Source organism: Bos indicus, chromosome 15 (assembly GCF_029378745.1).
Source record: "Bos indicus isolate NIAB-ARS_2022 breed Sahiwal x Tharparkar chromosome 15, NIAB-ARS_B.indTharparkar_mat_pri_1.0, whole genome shotgun sequence".
In the NCBI taxonomy this organism is placed as follows: domain Eukaryota; kingdom Metazoa; phylum Chordata; class Mammalia; order Artiodactyla; family Bovidae; genus Bos; species Bos indicus.
In genome coordinates, this window is record NC_091774.1 from 81246518 (window position 1) to 81271994 (window position 25477).

Below are 25477 nucleotides of genomic sequence, written 5' to 3' on the forward strand. Positions count from 1 at the left end.
TGAAGAATTTATGGGGTTGAACTGTAGTGTTGGAGAAGCCTCTTGAGAGTCCCTTGGACAGCAAGGAGATCCAACCAATCTGTCCTAAAGGAGATCAGTCCTGAGTGTTCATTCGAAGGACTGATGCTGAAGCTGAAGCTCCAATACTTTAGCCACCTGGTGTGAAGAACTGACTCACTTAAAATACCCTGATGCTGGGAAAGATTGAAGGCAGGAGGAGAAGGGGACGACAGAGGATGAGATGGTTGCATGGCATCATCGACCCGATGGACATGAGTTTGAGTGAACTCTGTGAGTTGATGATGAACAGGGAAGCCTGGCATGCTGCAGTCCAGGGGGTTGCAAAAAGCTGGACATGACTGAGTGACTGAAGTGACTGAATGGACGTCTCCACCCCTATACCACACACTCACCGCAGGAGAACCCAGGCTCCCACATGAGGTCCTCATGGTTAAGGGCATGAACTTAGGGTCAGGCAGTTGAGGGTTTGGTATTAATTCCATCATCTACTAACTTCCTTTGTTTGAGATCTGGATGCACCACACACATACCTCATGGGGATATTATGAGGATTAAAGGACATAATGCACAGAAAATTATTAGCACAGAACATTCAATGAGCTCACAGCAAAAGATTGGTCATCATTTGCATCTTGCAGAAAGGACAGCATTGAGAATGTCACAGTAGGACAAGACTGCAGGCTCGCAGGAGCCTGAGGCGTCCCTGCAAGTCCCGCTCTAGAGTCCCTGCTTCTTCATGAGCAGAGATCCTGGAACAGGTGGGTGGGCAGGGAGGAAGGTGGCTCTGTGACTCTGATCCCAGAAACAGTAGAAAGGAGTCAAGTGGAGAAAGAAAAGCTGAAGGCTGAGATTTCCTCAGTTGAAAAACTGAATCTGCCCCAAGTTGAAGAGCCGGAACAAGGGGACCAAGGACCGAGGATTGGCTGTAAGGATGACAGCGACTCTCTAGAGAAAGGAGAGAGGGGGGAGCCGTCCTAGAAGCCGGGACCTTTGAACACACCCACAGATGGCTAGGAGAATGTTAAAGAGGGCCCGATACCTGAGGCCAGACCGCACAGGGGCTGGAGGAGCAGGCCACCCCGGGAGAGACCCCTTTCTCCTCCACCACGTGGTGACTCCAGGAGGCACTCACTGCTCCATCCAGCCCTCCAGTCCCCCTCGCCGCCTCCACTTGGAAAGCCACCACTTCTGGCCACACCCCGCATGCCTTGCTGAATCCGAAGAAAGAGGGCCAGTCCCCCCCCCCCCCAGCCCCGTGAACAAGGACCTTCTTTCACCAGACCCTGGCGGGGGGGGGGCCTTTGGGAACGGGACCTCTGCCTGGTCCCGGCTGCCCCGAGGGGCCACTGCAGTGAAACCCCCCAGTGCCACCCGCTCCTGCCCTGCCGGCAGGAGTCCCACTCCAGCTGTTACTTCTCAAAGTCCCCCTGCCCTGCCTGCAAAGCCAGAACGAGGCTTCCAGGATTCTCCAACAGAGAGGACTCCTCCAAAGTGCGCAGCAAAGAGACAACAGTCAGGAGATGCTGTGAGAACGTGGCTTTATGACCCAGGGAGGCTGGGGGGCAAGGGGGCCGTGGGTGAGACCAGGCAGGCAGAGGGGCGGTGGTGGGGGGAGCAGGGTCTTCCGCCTCCAGCTTAGTAGGAGCAAATGAAGGGCAGCCGACACTTGCATGAAGCTCGTCGCCAGTGACCCCCTGCAGGCAGAGAGCACAGTGCTGTCAGTCCACCTGAGTGTGGCCTGTGTCCCCCAGTGCCCGGCCAGGCACCTCTCAGCTCACCTTTGCCGGCCAACCTGAGGGCCGTATGTCTCCCCATGTCCCAGCTAGCTACGATAACTGATCTCTTCCCTTGCAGAGGCAGTGTGCTAAGGGCTTCCTATGGACTGTCCTTCCATCCTCACAGTGATGCCAGGAGGTCAGGGCTGCCAGCACTCCCACTTCACAGATGGGGAAAACTGAGGCTCAGGGGAGTGATAACCTGCCCTGATCTCAGCAGACAAGCAGTGAATGGAGCCAGATGTGGACCTCGGCCATCTGAGCAGCCCGTGTGGTCTTCGCCCCTGTTCTAAACTCCCGCACGTCGGGCAGCCCTGCTGTTGGGAGCTGGGGAATCATCTGTCAGCTGGCCCTAGTTCCCACATCTTTCCCGTGTCCCTCGGCCGCACCTCCCATTCCCGAGTGTCCCTCCCATTTGTCCCACACTCTCTCCTTGTCACCGTCCCGTCAGAGGAAGGGAAGGAGCCTCGCTGAGTCTGGAGGACACAGAGCCCCCAGCCCGTCCAGGACCCCTCACTGTGGCTCTGAGGATCCTTGCACCTCAGCCCTGCTCATACACAGGGTGCAGTTCTCTAGTGGGGGAGGCTGTGTGAGGGGAGGCGTGTCTGTGCAGCTCACAGGGGCATGTGGGCGAGTCCACCACCTCCCTCGTCCGGGCGCCTGGCCCCCTCACCTTTGGTGCTCAGGTCCACGCAGTGGCCTTTCCCATTCCCAGGCTGCCCTCGGGCCCAGTATCCAAAATTCCAGCGACTTCCATCGGTCCAGCGAAATGTCTTGTATATGGACTACAGAAGAGAGAGGCTGGGTCAGAGGGCAGAGGTCCAGGAAGACAGGTGCTGGGGCTCCTAAGTCCCCTGAGCATCCCTCCTGGACGTCTATAATCTCCTCTCACTGTGTCACCTGGATAGGACCCCACCGTACAGACCCACCCCTGAGCGTTTTCAGGCAGTGACACGGAAGAGCAAACATCGCTTCCAGCTCTCACACAGAGCAGGCTTCTCAAACTTCACTGAGCAGACACATCTCCTGGCGATCTGGTGGAAATGTGGATTCTGATCCAGGACGTCTGGGGTGCGGCCCAGGATCCTGTATTTTAACAAGCTACCAGGTGATGTTGATACTCTGGTCCCGGGACCACATATGAGCAGCAAATGTGACAGCACTTACTCAGGCACCGCCCCCAGGGTCACTCTGAGGGAAGGACCCCCTCAGAGATGAGGACACCGAAATATGGAGGCAGGCATTCAGCCACTAAGGGACCAAGCTGGGTGTGAACTCTTGTCTCCTGACTCCAGTGACGGACTGGTAGACATTTCACAGCCAGCTCTGGTGGAGAGTGTGAGGCAGACGAGAGAAAGAACACGGATGAGGAGGAGAAGCGCTCAGTCATCACGTCTAAGTCAGCACAAGCCGGCTTCCGGGGCCAGGATGAGGCTCGGTGGGGGCAGGTGGTGCCTTGAGGCACTCAGAAACACTCGAGCCCCAGGCCTTCCCTGGTAGTCCAGTGGTGAAGAAGCTGCCTGCCCTTGCAGGGGCCATGGGTTCGATCCCTGGTCCTGGAAGATCCCACATACCACAGAGCAACGAAGCCTGAGAGCCAAAACTCCTGACCCAGGGCTCTAGAGCCTCTGACAGCACCTGTGAAGCCTGTGCACCCTAGAGCCCATGGTCTGCAATGAGAGAAGCCACCCGGTGAGAAGCCCGAGCATCACAACTGGAGATCAGCCCCTGCTCGCTGCAACTAGAGAAAGCCTGCCATGTACTAACAAAAACCCATCGCAGCCATAAAAAAATAAAAAAAATTTTTAAGATAGTGAATTGATTTTACAGTATTAAACCAACTTGAAAAAGAAAAGAAAGACCTTCTGATACCAGGAAATTTGCCCTTCATTTACCCAGAGCTTGATGATGACGCCGATCCAGACCTTTGCTTGGTTGATCCTTCTGGCCCAGCGTGAGATGCAATTATCGAAGAGGAGGTTGTGGATGGAGATGAGGTTGCCTCCGTAGCACTTCTTGCAGATGCTCTGCACAGAGAATAGTGGGGTAGAAAATTCACTGTTTCTTGCAAGTCCCTGAGTCTGCAGAAACCCTTCTTAAGGAGCAACGCAAAGAAATCAAGGAAAATGATAAAACGGGAAAGACTGAGAACTCTTCAAGATAATTGGAGATATCAAGAGAATATATCCTGCAAGGATGGTCACCATAAAGGACAGAAAGAGTAAGGACTTAAGAGAAGCAGAAGAGCGTAAGAAGAGGTAGCAAGAATACACAAAAGAACTATACAAAAAAACGTCCTATGACCCAGATAACCATGATGGTGTGGTCACTCACCTCCCACCAGACATCCTAAGTGTGAAGTCAAGGGGGCCTTGGGAAGCATTACTACAAAGAAAGCTAGTGGAGGCGATGGAATTCCAGCTGAGCTATTTCAAATCCTAAAAGAAGATGCTGTGAAAGTGCTGCACAGAATGCTGCTGCTGCTAAGTCGCTTCAGTCGTGCACAGAATATTTGGCAGCAAATTTGAAAAAACTTCAGCAGTGACCTCAGGACTGGAAAAGGTCAGTTTTCATTTCAGCTCAAAAGAATTGCAGTGCCAAAGAATGTCCAAACTGCCATACAATTGCCCTCATTTCACATGTCAGCAGGTGAAGCTCAAATCCTTCAAGCTGGGCTTCGAGAGTGCACGCCCAGAGAACATTCAGAAGTGCTGGCCGGGCTTCGAGAGTGCACGCCCGGAGAACATTCAGAAGTACTGGCCGTGTTTAGAAAAGGCAGAGAAACCACAGATCAAACCGCCAATATCTGTTGGATCCAGAAAACATCCATTTCTGCTTTATTGACTATGCCAAAGCCTTTGACTGTGTGGATCACAAGAAAGGACTGTGGAAAATTCTTCAAGAGACAGGGATCCCAGACCACCTGACCTGCCTCCTGAGAAGCCTGTGTGCAGGTCAGGAAGCAACAGTTAGAACAGAACATGGAACAACTGACTGGTTCCAAATTGGGAAAGAAGTATGACAAAGCTGTTGATAGTCACCCTGCTTATTTACCTTATATGCAGAATACATCATGTGAAATGCTGGCCTGGATGAATTACAACCTGAAATCAACAATACCAGGAGAAATATCAACAACCTCAGATATGCAGATGATATCATTCTAATGGCTGAAAGTGGAGAGGAACTAAACAGCCTCTTGATGAGGGTAAAAGAGGAGAGTGAAAAAGCTGGCTTAAACTCAACATTCAAAAAACTAAGATCATGGCCTCAGGTCCCATCACTTCATGGGAAGCAGAAGAGGATAAAGTATAAACAGTGACAGATTTTCTTTTCTTGGGCTCCAAAATCACTGTGGAGATGACTGCAGCCATGAAATTAAAAGACATTTGTTCCTTGGAAGGAAAGCTATGACAAACCCAGAGCTTTTTAAAGCAGAAACATCACTTTGCCAACAAAGGTCCTTTAGTCAAAGGTATTGTTTTTCCAGTAGTCATGTGTGGATGTGAGAGTTAGAACATAAAGAAGGCTGAGCACCAAAGAACTGATGCTTTCAAATTGTGCTGGAGAAGAGTCTTGAGAGTCCTTTGGACTGCAAGGAGATCCAACCAGTCCATCCTAAAGGATTTCAAACTTGAAGATTCATTGGAAGGACTGATGCTGAAGCTGAAGCTCCAATACTTTGGCCACCTGATTCTAAGAGCTGACTTATTGGAAAAGACCCTGATGCTGGGAGGGAGTGAAGGCAAAAGGAGGAGTCTGCAGAAGATGAGGTGGTTAGATAGCCTCAGTGACTCAGTGGACATGAATCTGAGCAAACTCCAGGAGATAGAGAAGGACAGGGGAGCCTAGCGTGCTGAAGTTCATGGGGAAAAACGAGTCGGACATGACTTAGAGACTGAAGAACAACAACGGACTATTCTAAATGCTTTTCGTGTATTAGCTAACCCTCACCTCAACTCCTACGTGGGACCATACATTGCCATCTGACAAGTGAGGACACAGGAGCCCGGAAAGGTGAAGTGACTTGTCCAAATGAAACAGCTGATGAAGGCAGCTCCGGGATTTAGCACAGGTACACCTCACTCCAAAGCTTTTTATCTAAACCAGTGGATCTCAAAGTGCAGTCCCTAGACCAACAATAACATCAACTGGGAATGGGTTATAAATATAAACCCCTACACCCCAGATTTGCTAAACCTGAAATTGAGGGGATTCGCCCCAGAGACCTGTGTTCTAATCAGACTTCTGATGCATCCTGGGACTTCCCTGGTGGCTCAGATGCTAAAGAGTCTGTTTGCAATCTGGGAGACCCAGGTTTGATCCCTGGGTCAGGGAAGAGCCCCTGGAGAAGGACATGGCAACCCACTCCAGTATTCTTGCCTGCAGAATTCCATGGACAGAGGAGCCCGGTGGGCTATACTCCATACGGTCGCAAAGAGCCAGACACGGTTGAGTAACTAACATATTCTGATGCATGTTATGCTTGGAGAACCACTCGTCTAAATAATACGGAACAGAAGGTTGAATCCACTCTGTCTCCCCCACACCCAGACCAACACAGCAGCCTCCTTGCCACTTACCAGAGCTTTCCTAAATATGTTTGGTGTTTGTACCATCAGGTAGCGGCAGCTCTTGCATCCAGGGGTCCCCAGAAGTTGCACTGTCTCCTCTTCCTTGGGGCACTGCACGTCCTCATCTAAGTCATCTGGGTCTGACTCTGAGTCCCCCTCATCGTCGTGGGTGTCCTCGGCCTCCTCTCCCCCCGACTCCACCACCTCACCACTCAGGGCCAGCTCTCCTTCCTGCCCCCCTGAGCCTTCAGCATCCTGGCTCAGGTCTGCCTGTGTCTCTGGACTGCCCACATGGGGGGCATCCTTCTCTGCAAAGAAGAAATAACCTGCCATCAGACCAAGTACCACCTTCCTCCAGGACCGCGGACAGCTCTGATGGCTCCACCCAGTCTTCCTACGGACCCCATCTGCAACCAAAGACGGGAAGGATCCCTTGGGGGTTGGATGAACCAGAATTCTTGCATCACACACACAAATGCATGAGAACCTGATGCCAGCTGACACCACGTGCAGGTAATTTGGGAGGGAGAGATGTGAGAAGCCCTCATCTTCACAGGGGGTGTTTTCCCTTGCAAAGGAACCCTGGGGGAATGTTCAGGTCACAGCTCTGGGTCCAGGAGAAATCTAACTAGAGAGGGGCTGGGGCAACTGAACAGGGGCCTGTGGCCCTGGACCTACCAGAACAAAAAACAACACAGGAAAGATGAGAGGAAAATGGATGAGAAGGGAAGGGGAGCACTCACCCAGATAGAGAGCAGAAACTGTCCCCAGCAGCAGAAGGAGCAGGAGCAGGCAGCCTTTCATGTCCCTGCAGGCTTGTGACAGACACAGCTCCACGTTCCCTCCTGGGGTCTTCCCTTGTGTCTGCACGGCCCCTGGAACACAGTGGAGAGGCAGGGTCTGCTCAACTGGTAGACTAAAGGGCAAAGTAGAGAGCTTCCTTGTCTCCCAGCGAACAGACCCCGAGCTGGAGGATCAGGGGAAGAGCAGGGGGTTGTCAGCTCAAGTCCCTTTTCCTGAGAGCGTGTCACTGCTCCCTGGGCCAGCCCTCAGCTCAGACCGGCTCTTCTGCAGGCATAGGCGTGCTCACCTTCAGGGCCAGAGTCAGACACACTGGGGAAGAAGGGGGAGGACAGGGGTCATTAAGGTGCACAGGACCGGAGTCCCCGCTGGTTCCCATACAGAGCCCGGTTCTTCCAGCCCTGGTCCTGTCCTCCCGAGGAAGCCGAGGAAGTCTTACCTCCTGAGAGTCTGAAGCCTCCGCTCTCAGCCTCTGGCTGTTGGCACACAGAAGCTGCCCTTATACCAGGCTTTGGGGAAGTGGGAAGAGGCCAGGAGGATTGCCCCAGGCTAGGGGGTTGGACAGCGGGGCTGATAAGAGGTTGGCTCAGTCCTCCCACCCTTGGGCCGTGCTCTCTGTTGGGACGTCAGGGACCTGCCTCCTGTTTGGACATAGATGTCCCAACACCCTAGTAGGCTCCAGAAGCCCCCGTGACTACTGTCCAGACTGAATTTTTATCAGTGCCCCTAAAGGGTCGAGGTCTGTACAATCCTCTTCAGTCCCAGAAGCAGCCTTCCCTGGGTCAGTTTTCCAGCAAATGCCATGGAGGATCCGGGGAGCAGGGAGACCAGGGGGAGGAGGGGGAGGGTAAGGGAGGCTCGGCCCTCCTGAGCTCTTGTTAGGCCGTGTGTGCACGCTTCCTGTGCATCACATCCCTGGATCCTCACCTTCCTCACCTCGGTCCCACGAGGACGTGCGATCAGCCCGACTTCACTGATGTGAAGAATGACTGAGATTCAGAGAGGGCAGGTGACTTGCCAAGGTTGTGTGGGAAGTGGGGGAGCTGGGATTACTAAGCCTTTGAGGCTGAAACCCTTCTCTGTCTGTCTGTCTCCCCCCTTCCCTTCTTCACTCTCTTCCTGTTTCTCCCTCTCCTCTCCCTCTCTCTTTCTCATCTTTAAGATGAAAAATCGATGCTCTTCCCTTTCTGCTGCCACTCTAGTGAAGGTTCTCAGCCTTTGCATCTTAAGGTTTGCAGGTCACACGGTTCTATGTTGGAGGCTGGGGGTGTGATCTGTCCTGTGTCTCATAAAGTTTAACAGCATCTTTGGATCTCTGCCCACTGGAAGTCAATCGTGCCTCCCCCAGTCAGGCACTAGGATATGTCCTCACACATTTACAAATAACAATGGAAAGTAAAATTGCCCCTCTCAGGACCACTGATCTAGAGCAGGCCATTTCGTCCAGCCTTGAGCCCTATCTGCTGGCAAGGAGACAGCAGGTGGATTTGGAGAGCTTCCTACAAGGTCGTTCTGATGCTCTGTGGGCCGCCCTCCTGCCCACCCGCACTCCCCGTCTCCCACCAGCTCTGTGTCACCACCGCGGAGAGCAGTGAGGGGCGGCGAGGGAGACACCGGCCTCGGCTGCAAAAGTTCAGGGAGCACAGAAGTATCCAGTAGTCAAGATAAATAAATACTTTGTGCAATTTTTCTTAAGTATCAGCATAAACGCCAAAGTACCGTGATGAACAAAATGTCTAAATACTGATCAAGTTCCAGCCACATTCACTGCAATCCAAGGAGAGGCCAGCAAGGGCTGAGGCTGGATTCTGCCAGACGTCCCGGCCCTGAGCCCGTGGACCCGTCCAGGCGGGGCCTCCCTCTGGGGTACCCTCGCGGGACACTGCATCGTTGTTCCTGCACTCCTGCCCAGCCGTCCAGTGCTCAGGGCACCAGGGACAGGGCGCCCAGAGGCTGACCGGCCTGGATGCCTGCCCCTGCTCTGCTCTCCCCAGGGCCCTGCAAATGGAGAAGTATCTGAGAGGTCACTTCTGAGCTGATTGCAGAGTAACGGTCTCAGCCCTTATCTCCCGGGGCCAACGGACCCGACCCTCAGCTTATCTACCTGACTTGGGGGTCTGGGTATTGGTCAACTACAGGATCCTAAAACCTGATCTCTGGATTTTACGCTGAAGAATTCCATTGATGGGGAGTGTGGAAGGCTAGCCCCACTTCGCGTACTCCTCCAAGTCCGTGGGGTCCAGGCCAGGAGGATCGTTTCTCTCAGCAGTCACAATGAGCGATAAGGTCAGCTGGTGTCATTAGCCAGCAACATGATAACCTTCTGGGAAGAGTTGTTTCCTAGAGCTACTTAGCATAGGGGAGAAAATCACCTACAAGGACATATTAGGGAATGTAAGACCAGTTCTCTGATTTCATTTGAAGTTTTACTTAAGGATGTTTGAGATGCAGCCTGTCACCTGCACTGTGTCCCAGAGGAGACGCACCGTGTGATGGAGACGCTCTTACCAGGAGCCCGGGTGCCTCCATCGGGCCCCCTTCCTGACTTTAATCCCCCAAAGGAGACCTTCATGGACTTGAAGTCACACTTCTGCCACAAACACACCGCCAACAGAAGAGATTTGTGAGGAACGAGATGAAGTCTCCCTGAGTACAAAGTCAGAGCCCAGCACATATTTAATGCTTCATAAACGAGGGACTTTGTTGCTCTTTATTATTAATTCTGGAACAAAGAGAAGCAACGCCTCCCCGCACCAGAACACAAAGTCCCCGAGGACAGGAGCGAAAGTTCTGCTCCAGCACAGGGCTGAACCCGTAAGTTGTGTCGGAAAACCGCCATCATGGAAATCTAGACAACAGCAGGTACAGCAGACCTCGGTTTGATTTCTTTCTTTTTCACCTCACTCTGCAAACTTGCTTAAGTAGCCTTTCCTATGGGGGCCACACTCAAAACATTAAGGTTCTTGATTTGCTTAAGGCCCTGAGGTGGGACTTCCCTGGTGATCCATTGGCTGAGACTCCAAGCTCCCAAATCAGGGGCCGGGGTTCCATCCCTGGTCAGGGAATTAGATCCCACTTGCTACCACGAACAGAGCCTGTGAGACAGAGCTCCTGAGCGCCTGAGTTCTACAGTTCAGGGCCACAGCTAGAGAAGCCTTTGAGCTCCAAGGAAGACCCAACACAGCCAAATCAAATACATAAAAAATGAAATTATTTTTAAGTGAGGTTTTTCCTTTGCCTCTAAGACCGTTGGACCTTCTATACTTCTGGGAATTTCAGCAGTTCTGGAGAAAAGGGCTTCATGGCATAGACGCCTTACTTTCTCACTGCACCCCCAGCAGAGGGTTCAGGATGCCCTCCTTCCTCACCTCGGACTGGGACTCCCTCGGCCCCAGCGAGGTTGGAATCCTGTGCCCCAAGGGGAACACAAGAGTAGAGGACTCGGGGCTTCCCTGATGGTCCAGTGGTTACGAGTCCACCTTGCAAGGCAAGGGACACTGGTCCAGTCCCTGGTCTGGGAAGATGCCAGGTGTCGCGGGGCAACTGAGCCCTGAGCTGCAACTAGAGGGTAGTCCTCACTGTTGCAACCAGAGAGAGCCTGCGCGCAGTGATGAAGACCAGCACAGCCACACGCAAATGACTCTTTTAAAAGGTAGTGCACGGTCTCCTGCCTCCCCTCCATGTGTATCCCATGTGATCATGTCCAGGAAGCAGCCAACACTTCCAGCCATGAAATCCTGCTGACTGAAAGGCCACGCTCTGGAGATCCTTGCATCCCTCCGTGGGTCACATTTAGATGCTCAGCCCCGGACAAAAACCAGGTCACCGCTTCTCTAAGCCTGGTTCTGTCAAAGAGACAATAGTTACTGATCACACAAGGCCAACTTTGTAAGCTGCCTGCCATAGCAGGGAATGCTTTGCAGATGCACAATTAAGTACCCATAACTAGATTCTGTTGTGCTTATATTACAAACATCCTTATGCTCCTGAAGCTCTGTCTTGTCATAATTCCCAGGCCTTGCACAGAGTTGTACATATATTAACAGCAGTTTTTCTACCACTGAGAGTCCCCAGAAATACAGCCGAGACAAGGATTTGAGCAAATAGTTTATCTGGGAGGTGCTGGGACACACGTGGGGAAGAAGAGGGTTCATACAGGGAAGAGAAGGTGGCCAATACTCTCTATGATAAAGCCAGCCACCTCAGTGGATAACTGCAAGTTGATCCCACTGGGAAACCCTGGGAAGCGGTGCCCAATACACGCCCTAGAATTACTCCACTTGAGGAGCAAAGGCCTGGAGTTCTCACATGCCCACTCCTGGGAGCTGTGGACTGTTCCCAGGGAGTTGCTGCTACACTCTGATGTTGAGGCAACAGCAGCGAGCGCAGTGCATTCAGAGTCCACTAGAAAGGCTGGAGGGGTGGGCGTGGTCCTGGTAGCACCCGCAGTGGCTGGGCATCTTGTGAAAAGAGCACCTGAGTCCCTTCCCATGTCCTGAGAAGGCCCCACCGACCCCATTCCCCAGCCTCCTTACGAATGATATCCTCTGACCCTATTGAGGTCAGAGGTTGAGATGGTTGGATGGCATCACCGACTCAATGGGCGTGAGTTTGAGCAAGCTCTGGGAGTTGGAGATGGACAGGAAGGCCTGGCGTGCTGCAGTCCATGTGGACGCAGAGAGTCAGACACGACCGAGTGACTGCACTGAACTGAACTGACCCTATTGATGAAACCCAGTAGGGTGGAAGGGGCGGTCCTTAAGGGCAGAAAGCTCGTGGGTGGGGCTCAGAAGAGGACATCAATGACAGGAAGAAGCAAGAAATCAGTTTCAGGAAAGCACTTTTATTGCTGGGGGTGGGAGGGGCAGGGTGGAGGCTGCCGGTAGGATCCAACTCAGTAGGAAGAGTGGAACGGGAGGCTTGAGCCTCACTGAGCGAGTCCAGGGCCTCCTGTGAAGACACAGCAGGAAGGGCTCTCAGCCTCTTGTTCCCCTGACTCAGCCCCAAGAGGGTCTTTCCCTCCCCACCCCACACCCAGGTGGAGATGAGTCTAGAGACCCAGGAGGCCCCTCTCCGGAGGTCTGGCTCTTCCTAGCACCTCCCCTCCAGGCTTGCTGTCGGTCACCCCTCTCCCACCTCCCCTCAGGTGCCCAGGGTCACACATCCAGCCACTGCCCCAGGGATGGCCGGCCACCCGGGACGCAAATTCCAGGCACTGATGGCAAGCTAGTGAAGGGTATCCAGCGATCCCTGAGGAGGCGGGAGGGAAGGACAGGGGCTGTGGCCTGGGGCGAAGGGAAGCAGGTGGGCAGCGCTGGCCTGTCCTTGCCTGCTGCTGCTGCTGCCTGCCCGGCATCGACCCTTAAAGAGGGGCTGGACCATGCTGGACACCTGCTGGCCAGCTGAAATGGAGACCCACAGCGATGGTCACCCTCACATTCTCTGTGTCCCAGGGACACATGTATCCCTCTGCCTCTAACAAGAGGAGGGCAGGCGTGGCCACCCCATCCTAAGGATGAAGAGCCAGGCTCGTCTTCCTGCCCAGGTCATATAGTCGGAGACTAAGCGGGACTTCCACACACATATCTTGATCCTAAACATTTGGCGGGACTTCCCTGGTGGTCCAGTGGTTAAGACTCCAAGTTTCCAAGGCCAAGTGTGTGACTGGGTTCAATCCCTGGCCAGGAAACTAAGGTCCCCCATGCACATGTGCAGGGAAGATATTTAACCAAAGAAAAAATGCTTGGCTTTTCCCAGTCCCCCTTCGTGTCTTTTCCAGACATCCATCTGTCCCAGGGTCTCCAGAGGATTGTAGAGAGAAACAGAGACGAACCTGCAGCAAGTTGAGCACGTGCTGGGGTCAGGAGGAGTTCCCACTGAGAGCCAGGACCTGTCCTGCCCACTGTGATCGGGGCCCCCGTCCCGACTTGGCCCTGGTTGACCCTCTACTGGACACCAGATCTGGTCATTGAGGTTGAAGTCGTGGATGAGTCCTTCCCAGTAGCACATTTGCCAAGGAACCTCCAAGGCAGGAGAGAGATCGAGAATTGAGCGCCTCTCACAGAAACTCAACCACCTGAACGCTGGGTTTTTAAGTCTCCAAAGCTCAGCCCCCGCCTTCCACCCCCACAGACACCTGAAGGAAGGAGATTACAATGCAGCTTGTGTTTCCACAAGACTCTCGCCTTCTACCCCCAACACGTCTTCCAGCCTCAGCCTCTGGTGACACCCCCAGGATCCCCAAGGCGGAAAATGACCGGTGACACAGGCTGTCGCCTTTCCTCAGCCGCTGGCCACTCAGCTGAGCAGGATTAAAGTTCACTAGGGCTCCTCACCAGCAGGAAGTGGCAGGTCTGGCCTGCAGGAACTCTTCCTGAGAATGCTAAAGGTCCTTGGCCACCTCATCCCAGCCTGAGATGGACTCAGCAGGCCCCTCTTCCCTGGGGTCACCTTCGCTTCCAGAGCCCCCCTCTTCCTCTTTGTCTGGCAGCATCAGCTCTTTCCATAGGGACCACCCCGACTCACTCGCTGGCATCTCCCCAGACTGAGGCAGGGTGTCATCTCCCAAGGGCTCTCAACGTAGGACATTTCAGTCCCTGGTGGGAAAAGGCCAAGAGCCCCTCCTTCATATCCTACCCCCTTCCTTCCCAGAACCACGGACAGCTCCCCCCTGGCCCTGGACATTTGCCCACTGAGCCCTGCAAATAGAGAACCTGATGGAGGTCACCACCCGGCCCCATATACACCCCGCCGCACACACTCCAGGAGAACCCAGCTTCTCCCTTGAGGCCCTGGTGGTTAAGAGCATGAACTTAGGGTCAGGCAGTTGAGGGGTTGGTACTGGTTCATCTACTAACTTTCTTCGTTTGAGATACGGATGCACCGCACACATAACTCATGGGGTCATTATGAGGATTAAAGGACATAATACACAGAAAATGCCTAGCCGAGAACACTCAGTGAGCTCACAGCAAAAGAAGCAACCCTTCGATCATCATTTGCATCTTGCAGAAAGGACAGCATTGAGAATGTCACAGTAGGGCACGACTGCAGGCTCGAAGGTGTCCTGAGGAGCCCCTGCAAGTCCCGCTCTAGACTCCCTGCTCCTTTACGAGCAGAAATCCTGAAACAGGGGGTGGCCAGGGAGGAAGGTGGCTCTGCGACTCTGATCCCAGAAACTGTAGAAAGGAGTCAAGACAGAAAGGCTAAAGGCCAAGGAGACTGACTCAGATGAAAAGCTGAAGTTGTCCCAAGTAGAAGACCCGGAAGTAGAGAGAATTTCACCTGGGATTTGTCCTGCAATGGAGAACGCAGCTGGACACACACACACACGAGCCACACCATTCGGTGACCTTGAGAGTGAGGTGGAGAAAGAGAAAGCATGAGTAGATACACACACTCAGGGATGTACACGGACATACGAGCATCTCCATAGAGATGTAGAAAATGTGCACACAAGCAACACACAAATACACGCTGACTCACACAGATTTGTGCATATTTACAAGCACAGATTCACATATACACAGACATATACAGGTGTATGAAGACTACTCATGCACACACCAAGACACCCACACACCCGTGTACACAGGTGCCCCAGACAACCTTGAATACGCTCCTCAGGCCCCACATAGAGCCACACCCCCAGGAAGTCTCTCTCACTCTCTCACCACCCAGGGCTCTCTGCCCTCTGAACACCAGTTTGCAGTCTCAGCCTCTCGCCTCTCAAGCTCCAATCCTTCCTGGAGCCCAGCCTGGAATGAAGCTAAGAGCAGGAACACTGTCTGTCTCAGTGACCACAGGACCGGAGAAGATGGAAGAAGCCGGGAGACCCGGGGCTGGAGAGCCAGCCCTGGAGCATTCTGGCTGCACACGGCCTGACTTGGGCCCCGAGCCCCTCAGGGAGCGAGGCAGCTCCCTGCTGAGACCGTGGCCCCTCCAGGGAGGGGAGGGAGGCTGGGGACAAGAGAGGGGACGCAGGATGGAGGGCAGCGAGGAGGACAGCCTCCCATGAGGATGTGGTCAGGGAGCCGTCTCGCAGAGAGCTGTGGCCTTTGAACGAACCCACAGAGAAAAGGGGGGCCACCACCTGAGGTGAAGGACTGATGCTGAAGCTGAAACTCCAATCCTTTGGCCACCTGATGTGAAGAACGAGTCACTAGAAAAGAACCTGATGCTGGGAAAGATTGAAGGCGGGAGGAGAAGGGGACGACAGAGGATGAGATGGTTGGATGGCATCATCGACTCAATGGACATGGGTTTGAGTGAACTCCGGGAGTTGGTGATGGACAAGGAGGCCTGGTGTGGTGCCGTCCAGAGGGTTGCAAAGAGTCGGACACGACTGAGCGACTGAACTGAACCGAGCTGAACTGAACCTGAGGTGAAAACGACCCAGAGCTGGAGGAGGCGTCCACCCCTCGAGGAGGTTTCTCTGCGCACCTTGTGGAGACCCCTGGTGGGACCTCCCGTCTCCACCCAATTGTTAAATCCACCATGTGGCCTCCATTCTGGAAAGTTGTCACTTCCGACCCCGCCCCACACGCCTCATTCAATCCAGACCAAGAGGGCCAGTTGCCCAACTGCTCACCAAAGGCTTTCTTCCGCGGGACCCTGGGAAAGGGTCTTCTGGAGCCAGACACCCGTCCTCGCCTGGCCCACCCCCACCCCAAGCTGGCACTGCAGCCAAAAACCCCGGCGCCCCAACCCCCTGGCCCTCACCACTCAGCCGTCCTGCTCCAGCTTTTAAACTCCTCAAAGAACTGAGAGCTTCCGAGATTTCCCAACCCCGAAGAGTCCTCCAGCATGCGCAATGAAGAAAACAGTCAGGAGATGCTGTGAGAAGTGTAGTTTTTATGACGTGGACAAGCGAGGGGCAAGGGGGCCAGGGGTGGGGCGGGGCAGCCAGGATGGTGGAGAGGCAGGGTCTCCACGCCTCTGGTTTAGAAGGCACAGACGAAGGGCAGCTGCCTCTTGCATGAAGCTCGTCGCCAGTGACCCCCTGGTGGCACAGAGCACAGTGATGTCAGTTGCCCACCTGAGTGTGTCCCCCCAACCCCCACCGTCAGGAACCTCTCAGGTCAGGCACCTCACCGTTTCCCAGCAATCTGAGGGCCGTATGTCTCCCCATGTCCCAGCTAGTTACAATCACTGATCTCTTCCCTTGCAGAGACAGTGTGCTAAGGGCTTCCTATGGACTGTCCTTCCATCCTCACAGTGACGCCAAGAGGTCAGGGCTGTCAGCACTCCCATTTCACAGATGGGGAAAACTGAGGCTCGGAGGAGTGATAACCTGCTCTGATCTCAGCAGACAAGTGGTAGAGCCAGATGTGGACCTCGGCCATCTGAGCAGCCCGTGTGGTCTTCGCCCCTGTTCTAAACTCCCGCACGTCGGGCAGCCGTGATGTTGGGAGCTGGGGAATCATCTGTCAGCTGGCCCTAGTTCCCACATCTTTCCCGTGTCCCTCGGCCACACTTCACATTATCAAGTGTCCCTCCTGTCTGTCCCACACTCTCTCCTTGTCACCGTCCCGTCAGAGGAAGGGAGGGAGCCTCGCTGAGTCTGGAGGACACAGAGCCCCCAGCCCGTCCAGGACCCCTCACTGTGGCTCTGAGGATCCCTGCACCTCAGCCCAGCTCACACACAGGGCGGGGTTCTCCAGTGGGGGAGGCTGTGTGAGGGGAGGCGTGTCTGTGCAGCTCACAGGGGCCTGTGTGTGGGTCCACCCCCGCCTCGTCCGGGCGCGTGGCCCCCTCACCTCTGGTGCACAGGGTTATACAGTGGCCTCTGCCATTCCCAGGCTGCCCTCGGGCCCAGTATCCAAAATTCCAGCGACTCCCATCAGTCCAGCGAAATCTCCTGCAACGGGACTAGAGAAGAGAGGCTGGGTCAGAGGGCGGAGGTCCAGGAAGACAGGTGCTGGGGCTCCTGAGTCCCCTGAGCATCCCTCCTGGACGTCTATAATCTCCTCTCACTGTGTCACCTGGATAGGACCCCACCGTACAGACCCACCCCCAACGGTTTACAGGTAATGACACGGAAGAGAAAACATCGCTTCCAGCTCTCACGCAGAGCAGGCTTCTCAAACTTCACTGAGCAGACACATCTCCTAGGGATCTGGTGGAAATGTGGATTCTGATCCAGGACGTCTGGGGTGCGGCCCAGGACCCTGTATTTCAACAAGCTACCGGGTGATGTTGATACTCTGATCCCTGGACCACATATGAGCAGCAAATGTGACAGCACTTACTCAGGCACCGCCCCCAGGGTCACTCTGAGAGAAGGACCCACTCAGAGATGAGGACACTGAAATATGGAGGCAGGCATTCAGCCAGTAATGCACAGAGCTGGGTATGAACTCTACTTCCTGACTCCACTGATTTGCCGATAAATGTTTAACAGTCAGCTTTGGTGGAAGGTATGAGGCAGAGGAAAGAAAGAACCCTGTTTATAATAATTGTCCATTTCTCTGTGTAAATGCACCCACCATGGCAGATTTCAAGCTGCAAGCGTGAAGCCACTGAACACGGGTGAGGAGGAGAAGCGCTCAGTCATCACGTCTCCTACGTCAGCACAAGCCAGCTTCCTGGGCCAGGATGAGGCTCGATGGGGGCAGGTGGTGCCTTGAGGCATTCAGAAATGCCCGAGCCCCGGGCCTCCCCTGGTGGTCCAGTGGTGAAGAAGCTGCCTGCCCTTGAAGAAGCTGCCTTGCCCAGCCATGGGTTCGATCCCTGGTCCTGGAAGACCCCACGTGCCGCAGAGGAGCTAAGCCCTGGCATCAAAGCTACTGAGCGGGGTCTGTCGAGCGTTCAGCAGCAGCTGTGAAGGCCGGCACCCTAGAACCCATGCTGTGCAGCATGAGAAGCCACCTGTGAGAAGCCTGAGCACCGCAAGGAGGCAGCAACCCCCCCCCCCCCCCGGCGGCAACTGGAGAAAGCGCGGGTGCAGCGACAAAGACCCAACCCCATCCTAAACAATGAAAATTTTAAAAAATAATGGATTCACTCTGCAGTATCAAATCACCTTAAAAAAAAAAGACCTGAGAACTGACCCTCACTTACCCTGCCCGTGATAAAGCCTCCGATCCAGACCTGTGACTGGTTGGTCCTTCTTGACCAGCGTGTCACACGATAGTCAAAGCGGTAGTTGTGGATGGAGACGAGGTTGCCTCGGTAGCAACGCCTGCAGATTCTCTGCAGAGAGACGAAGTGGGGTAGAAACTCACTGTTTTCTTGCAAGGCCCTCAGCCTCCACAAGAGACCCCCCACATCCTTTCCCAGCTCAGAAATCAGAGGTCTACAGCCCCCCTGAATCCCATCTCTTGCTTCTTTATTTGACATCAGGAACTTCTTGCAGTAAAGACTAATAATACTCAGAATAACTAGAAGCACCATTTTAAAATGTTTTCATATTATTTTCATATGGAATTATTTAATAGATGTATACAAAATAACATTATACTTGAAAGATGTTTAAAGTGGTTATTCACTTGTTCTGGCCTTTACTTTGCATCTTGATCTCCAAGGTCAAATGCTTTCTTATCCTCTTTTAATTTTCAGTTGGAGGATAATTGCTTAACAGTGTTATGTTGCTTTCTGCTGAACAGCAGTGTGGATCAGTCACAGGTACACATAAATCCCCCCGCTTCTGAGCCTCCCTCCCACTCCCATGGCCAGCGTTTATGGAGAGCTTACAGTGACCCAAGGACCATTCTCCCTTCATGGATCACAGCACTGTCCTGGCAAAAGAGCTTGTGTAACTCAGTGAAGGTCTCAGTGATGCCATGTGGGGCCATCCAAGACGGACGGGTCACATGGAGGGTCCTGACGAAACCTGGCCCACTGGAGGAGGGAATGGCCAACCACTCCAGCATTCTTGCTGTGAGAACTTCATGCACAGTATGAAAAGCCTAAAAGATATGACACTAGAAGATGAGACCCCAGGTTGGAAGGTGTCCTGTATGCAGCTGAGGAGGAGTGGAGGGCAATTACAACAGTTCCAGAAAGAACGAAGCAACTGGGCCAAAGCAAAAACAATGCTCAATTATGGATGCATCTGGTGGTGCAGGTCTGATGCTATAAAGAGCAATATTGCATAGGAACCTGGAGTGTTAGGTCTGTGAATCAGGGTGAGTTAGGCTTGGTCAAGTAGGAGATGACAGTGAACTAGAATGATGGGAAGGGGCAAATATGATTCACATGACCACACATCAACTAGTGAAGGCAAGAACCCCTTGGGAGAAATGGAGTAGCCCTCACAGCCAACAAGAGCCTGAAATGCAGTGCTTGGGTGGGACCGAAAAATGACAGGATGATCTCTGTTTGTCTCCAAGGCAAACCACTCGAAATGACACGAATCCAAGTCTATGCCCCAGCCACTGATGCTGAAGACGCTGAAGTTGACCAGTTCTACGACGACGTATAAGACCTTCTAGAACTAATACACAGAAAATGATGTCCTTTTCATCACAGGGGACTGGAGTGCAAAAGAGAGAAGTCAAGAGGTCCCTGGAGTAACAGGCAAGTTTGGCCTTGGAGTACAGCATGAGCGGGGCAAAGGTTGACAGAGTTCTGTCGTGAAAATGCACTGGTCACAGCCATCACTCTCTGCCAACAGAAACGATGACGCTACCCATAGACTTCGCCACACGGCCAACACTGAAGTCAGATTATATTCTCTGCAGCCAAAGATGGAGAAGCTCTATACAGTCAGCAAAAACAAGACCAGGAGCTGACTGTGGCTCAGACCATGAACTCCTTATTGCCAAATTCAGGCTTAAAATGAAGAAAGTAGGGAAAACCCCTTAGGCAATTCAGGTAGGACCTAAATCAAATCCCTTTTGATTATACAGTGGAGATGAAAAATAGATTCAAGGGATTAGATCTGAGAGACAAGGGGGCCTGAAGAACTATGGATGAGGTTCGTAACATTGTACAGGAAGCGGTGACCAAAACCATCCCCAAGAAAAAGGAATGCATTAAGGCAAAGTGGTTATCTCAGGAGGCTTTACAAATAGCTGAGGGAAGAAGTGAAGCCGAAGGCAAAGGAGAAAAGGAAAGATATTCCCACCTAACTGTGGAGCTCCAGAGAACAGCAAGGAGAGATAAGAAGGTCTTCTTAAATGAACAATGCAAAGAAGTAGAGGAAAATAATAGAATGGAAAAGAGTAAAGATTTCTTCAATAAAATTAGAGATAGCAGGGAACATTTCATGCAAAGATGGGCAAAATAAAGGACATAAATAGTGAAGACCTAACAGAAGTAGAAGAGATTAAGAACAGGAGGCAAGAAGACACAGAAGAACTGTACAGAAAAAGTCTTAGTGACTCAGATGACCACTATGGTGTGGCCACTCAACTAGAGCCAGACATCCTGGAGGGTGAAATCAAGTGGGACTTAGGAAGCATCACTACAAAAAAGCTAGGTGAAGTTATGGAATTCCAGCTGTGCTACATAAAATCCTAAAAGTTGATGCTACTAAAGTGCTGCACTCAATCAGTTCAGTTCAGTTAAGTCACTCAGTTGTGTCTGATTCTTTGTGACCCCATGGACTGCAGCATGCCAGGCTTCCCCATCCATCACCAACTGCACTCAGGATGTCAGAAAATTTAGAAAACTCAGCAGTGGCCACAGACTGGAAAAGGTCAATTTTCATTCTTATCCCAAAGAACAGCAATGCCAAAGAATGTTTAAGCTACCATACAATTGTGCTCATCTCACATGCTAGCAGGGTCATGCTCAAAATCCTTCAAGCTAGGCTTCAGCAGTGTGAACCAAGAACTTCCAGATGTACAAGCTGGATTTACAAAAGGCAGAGGAATCAGAGATCAAATAGCCAACATTCATTGGATCATAGAGGAAAAAAAGTGCATTCCAAAAAATATCTACTTCTGCTTCATTGACTACACAAGAGCCTTTGACTGTGTAGATCACTACAAGCTGTGGGAAATTCTTAAAGAGATGGAAATAACAGACCACCTTACCTGTCTCCTAAAAAAACCTGTATGTGGATCAAGAAGCCACAGTTAGAACTGGACATGGGACAACAGACTGGTTCAAAATTGGGAAAGGAGTATGTCAAGGCTATATATTGTCACCCTGTTTATTTAACTCATATGCAGAGTAAATCATGCAAGATGCAGGCTGGATGAATCACAAGCTGGAATCAAGAATACCAGGAGAAATATCAACAACCTCAGATATGCAGACAATATAATTCTAATGACAGAAAGTGAAGAGGAAGTGAAGAACCTCTTGATGAGGGTGAAAGAGGAGAATGGGAAAAGCTGGCTTAAAATTCAATATTCAAAAAGCTAAGATTATGGCATCTGGTCCCATCACTTTTTGGCAAATAGAAGGGGAAAAAGTGGAAGCAGTGATAGATTTATTTTCTTGGGCTCCAAAATCACTGCAGATGGTGACTGCAGCCAAGAAATTAAAACATGTTTGCTCCTTGGAAGAAAAGCTGTGACAAACCAAGACAGCATATTAAAAAGAAGAGACATCGCTTTACCACCAAAGGTCCACAGAGTCAAAGCTATGGTTTTTACAGTAGGCATGTACGGGGGTAAGGGTTGGATCATAAAGAACACTGAGTGCTAAAGATTGATGCTTTCATATTGCAATGTTGGAGAAGACTCTTGACAGTCCCTTGGATTACAAGGAGATCAAATCAGTCAATCCTAAAGAAAATCAACCCTGATGATGATTTGAAGGACTGAAGCTGAAGCTAAAGCCGAAGCTCCGATACTTTGGCCATCTGATGTGAAGAGCTGGCTCATTGGAAAAGACTGACACTGGAAAAGATTGAAGGCAAAAGGAGAAGGGGGTGGCAGAGGATGAGATGCTTGGATGGCATCACTGACTCAATGGATATGAGTTTGAGCAAGCTCCAGGAGATGGGGAAGGACAGGGAAGCCTGAAGTGCTACACTCTATGGGATCAAAAAGAGTGGGGCACAACTTCGTGACTGAACAACAACAGACTATTCTAAATACTTCCCATGTGTTAGCTAATCCTCACCATAACTCTCTCTGAGAGGTGGTATCATACATCTCCATTTTACAAATGAAGATACAGGAGCCCTGAAAGGTGAAGTGACTTGCCCAAATAAAATAGCTGATGAAGGCAGAGCCAGGACACAACACAGGAGTCTCTTACACCAAAGCTTTTTATCTAAACTAGTGGCTCTCAGAGTGCACTTTCTAGACCAACAATATCATCACCTAGGAATTTGTTATAAACCCTCACACCCCGGATTTACTAATCTAGAAACTGAGGTGATGGGGCCCAGAAATCTGTGCTTTAACAAGACTTCTGGTGGATACTAGGCTTGGAGAACCCCTAGTCTAAATAATAGAGAGAGAAGGCTGAATCCACTCTGGTCTCCCAACTCCTTGGGAGCAGCCTCGCTGCCGCTTACCTGAGCATGCCTAAACCTCCTTGGGGTCCGCACAAATCTGTAGTAGCACCTCTTGCACTCAGGACCACCAGGAAGTTGCACTGTCTCCTCTTCCTTGGGGCACTGCACGTCCTCATCTAAGTCATCTGGGTCTGACTCTGAGTCCCCCTCATCGTTGTGGGCGTCCTCGGCCTCCTCTCCCCCCGACTCCACCACCTCACCACTCAGGGCCAGCTCTCCTTCCTGCCCCCCTGAGCCTTCAGCATCCTGGCTCAGGTCTGCCTGTGTCTCCGGACTGCCCACATGGGGGGCATCATTCTCTGCAAAGAAGAAACAACCCGCCATCAGACCAGGTACCACCTTCCTCCAGGACCAAGGACAGCTCTGATGGCTCCACCCAGTCTTCCTAGGGACCCCATCTGGAACCAAAGACGGAAGGGATCCCTTGGGGGTTGGATGAGCCAGAATTCTTGCATCACACACACAAATGCATGAGAACCTGATGCCAGCTGACACCACGTGCGGGTAATTTGGGAGTGAGAGATGTGAGAAACCCTCATCTTCATAGGGGGTGTTTTCCCTTGCAAAGGAGCCCTGGGGGAATGTTCAGGTCACAGCTCTGGGTCCAGGAGAAATCTAACTAGAGAGGGGCTGGGGCAACTGAACAGGGGCCTGTGGCCCTGGACCTACCAGAGCAAAAAACAACACAGGAAAGATGAGAGGAAGATGGATGAGAAGGGAAGGGGAGCACTCACTCAGATAGAGAGCAGAAACTGTCCCCAGCAGCAGAAGGAGCAGGAGCAGGCAGCCTTTCATGTCCCTGCAGGCTTGTGACAGACACACAGCTCCACGTTCCCTCCTGGGGTCTTCCCTTGTGTCTGCACGGCCCCTGGAACACAGTGGAGAGGCAGGGTCTGCTCAACTGGTAGATTAAAGGGCAAAGTAGAGAGCTTCCTTGTCTCCCAGCGAACAGACCCCGAGCTGGAGGATCAGGGGAAGAGCAGGGGGTTGTCAGCTCAAGTCCCTTTTCCTGAGAGCGTGTCACTGCTCCCTGGGCCAGCACTCAGCTCAGACCAGCTCTTCTGCAGGCACAGGCGTGCTCACCTTCAGGGCCAGAGTCAGACACACTGGGGAAGAAGGGGGAAGACAGGGGTCATTAAGGTGTACAGGACCGGAGTCCCCGGTGGTTCCCATATAAAGCCTGGGTTCTTCCCAGCCCCGGACCTATCCTCCCGGGGAACCTGAGGGAGTCTTACCTCCTAAGAGTCTGAAGCCTCCGCTCTCAGCCTCTGGCTATTGGCGCACAGAAGCTGCCCTTATACCAGGCTTTGGGGAAGTGGGAAGAGGCCAGGAGGATTGCCCCAGGCTAGGGGGTTGGACAGCGGGGCTGATAAGAGGTTGGCTCAGTCCTCCCACCCTTGGGCTGTGCTCTCTGTTGGGACACCAGGGACCTGCCTCCTGTTTGGACATAGATGTCCCAACACCCTAGTAGGCTCCAGAAGCCCCCACGACTACTGTCCAGACTGAATTTTTATCAGTGCCCCTAAAGGGTGCAGGTCTGTACAATCCTCTTCAGTCCCAGAAGCAGCCTTCCCTGGGTCAGTTTTCCAGCAAATGCCATGGAGGATCCGGGGGCAGGGAGACCAGGGGGAGGAGGGGGAGGGTAAGGGAGGCTCGGCCCTCCAGAGCTCTTGTTGGGCTGTGTGTGCACGCTTCCTGTGCGTCACATCCCTGGATCCTCTCCTTCCTCACCTCGGTCCCACGAGGACGTGCGATCAGCCCGACTTCACTGATGTGAAGAGTGAGATTCAGAGAGGGCAGGTGACTTGCCAAGGTTGTGTGGGAAGTGGGGCAGCTGGGATTACTAAGCCTTTGAGGCTCAAAACCTTCTCTCTCTGTCTGTCTGTCTCCCTCTTTCCCTTCTTCACTCTCTTCCTGTTTCTCCCTCTCCTTCTCTCGCTCCGTCTCTTTCTCTTAATGTGTGAAAATTTTATGCTCTTTCCTTCATGCCATGGCTCTAGATCAAGGTCCTCAACCTTTGTATCTTTACTACTGGGAGTGAAATCATTCTGTTTTGGAGGCTGGGGGCGTGATCTGTCCTGCATCTAATAGAAAGTTTAACAGCATCTTTGGGTCTCTGCCCACTGGAAGTCAACTGTGCCTCCCCCAGTCAGGCACTAGGATATGCCCCCACACATTTACAAATAACAATGGAAAGTAAAATTGCCCCTCTCAGGACCACTGATCTAGAACAGGCCATTTCGTCCAGCCTTGAGCCCTATCTGCTGGCAAGGAGGCAGCAGGTGGAATGGAGACCTTCCTACAAGGTCGTTCGGACGCTCCGTGGGCCGCCCTCCTGCCCGCCCACACTCCCCGTCTCCCACCAGCTCTGTGTCACCACCGCGGCGAGCAGTGAGGGGCGGTGAGGGAGACACCGGCCTGTGCTTCAAAAGTTCAGGGGACACAGAAGTATCCAATAGTCAAAATAAATAAATACTTTGTGCAATTTTTCTTAAGTATCAGCATAAACGCCAAAGTACCGTGATGAACAAAATGTCTAAATACTGATCAAGTTCCAGCCACATTCACTGCAATCCAAGGAGAGGCCAGCAAGGGCTGAGGCTGGATTCTGCCAGACGTCCCAGCCCTGAGCCCGTGGACCCGTCCAGGCGGGGCCTCCCTCTGGGGTACCCTCGCGGGACAGTGCATCGTTGTTCCTGCACTCTGCCCAGCGGTCCAGCGCTCAGGGCACCAGGGACAGGGCGCCCAGAGGCTGACCGGCGTGGATGCCTGCCCCTGCTCTGCTCTCCCCAGGGCCCTGCAAATGGAGAAGTGTCTGAGAGGTCACTTCTGGGCTGATTACAGAGTAACGGTCTCAGCCGTTATCTCCCGGGGCCAACGGACCC

General features: G+C 52.6%; 2 protein-coding genes across 2 annotated transcripts; both read right to left on the reverse strand.

The window, feature by feature from the left end:
• Positions 1 to 1552: 1552 nt before the first annotated feature.
• On the reverse strand, positions 1553 to 7674 carry LOC109570038 (proteoglycan 3-like). The gene is made up of 7 exons (XM_019975864.2): positions 7611 to 7674; positions 7461 to 7483; positions 7114 to 7245; positions 6380 to 6678; positions 3692 to 3823; positions 2470 to 2581; positions 1553 to 1715 (listed from the first exon to the last, which is right to left on the reverse strand). The coding sequence occupies exons 3-7, from the start codon at positions 7172 to 7174 to the stop codon at positions 1657 to 1659; spliced, it is 663 nt and encodes a 220-aa protein (XP_019831423.2). The 5' UTR covers positions 7175 to 7245; positions 7461 to 7483; positions 7611 to 7674; the 3' UTR covers positions 1553 to 1656.
• An 8336-nt stretch (positions 7675 to 16010) lies between these two features.
• On the reverse strand, positions 16011 to 23852 carry LOC109569349 (proteoglycan 3-like). The gene is made up of 7 exons (XM_019974687.2): positions 23828 to 23852; positions 23676 to 23698; positions 23327 to 23460; positions 22593 to 22891; positions 18233 to 18364; positions 16930 to 17041; positions 16011 to 16172 (listed from the first exon to the last, which is right to left on the reverse strand). The coding sequence occupies exons 3-7, from the start codon at positions 23385 to 23387 to the stop codon at positions 16114 to 16116; spliced, it is 663 nt and encodes a 220-aa protein (XP_019830246.2). The 5' UTR covers positions 23388 to 23460; positions 23676 to 23698; positions 23828 to 23852; the 3' UTR covers positions 16011 to 16113.
• Between the last annotated feature and the right edge of the window lie 1625 nt (positions 23853 to 25477).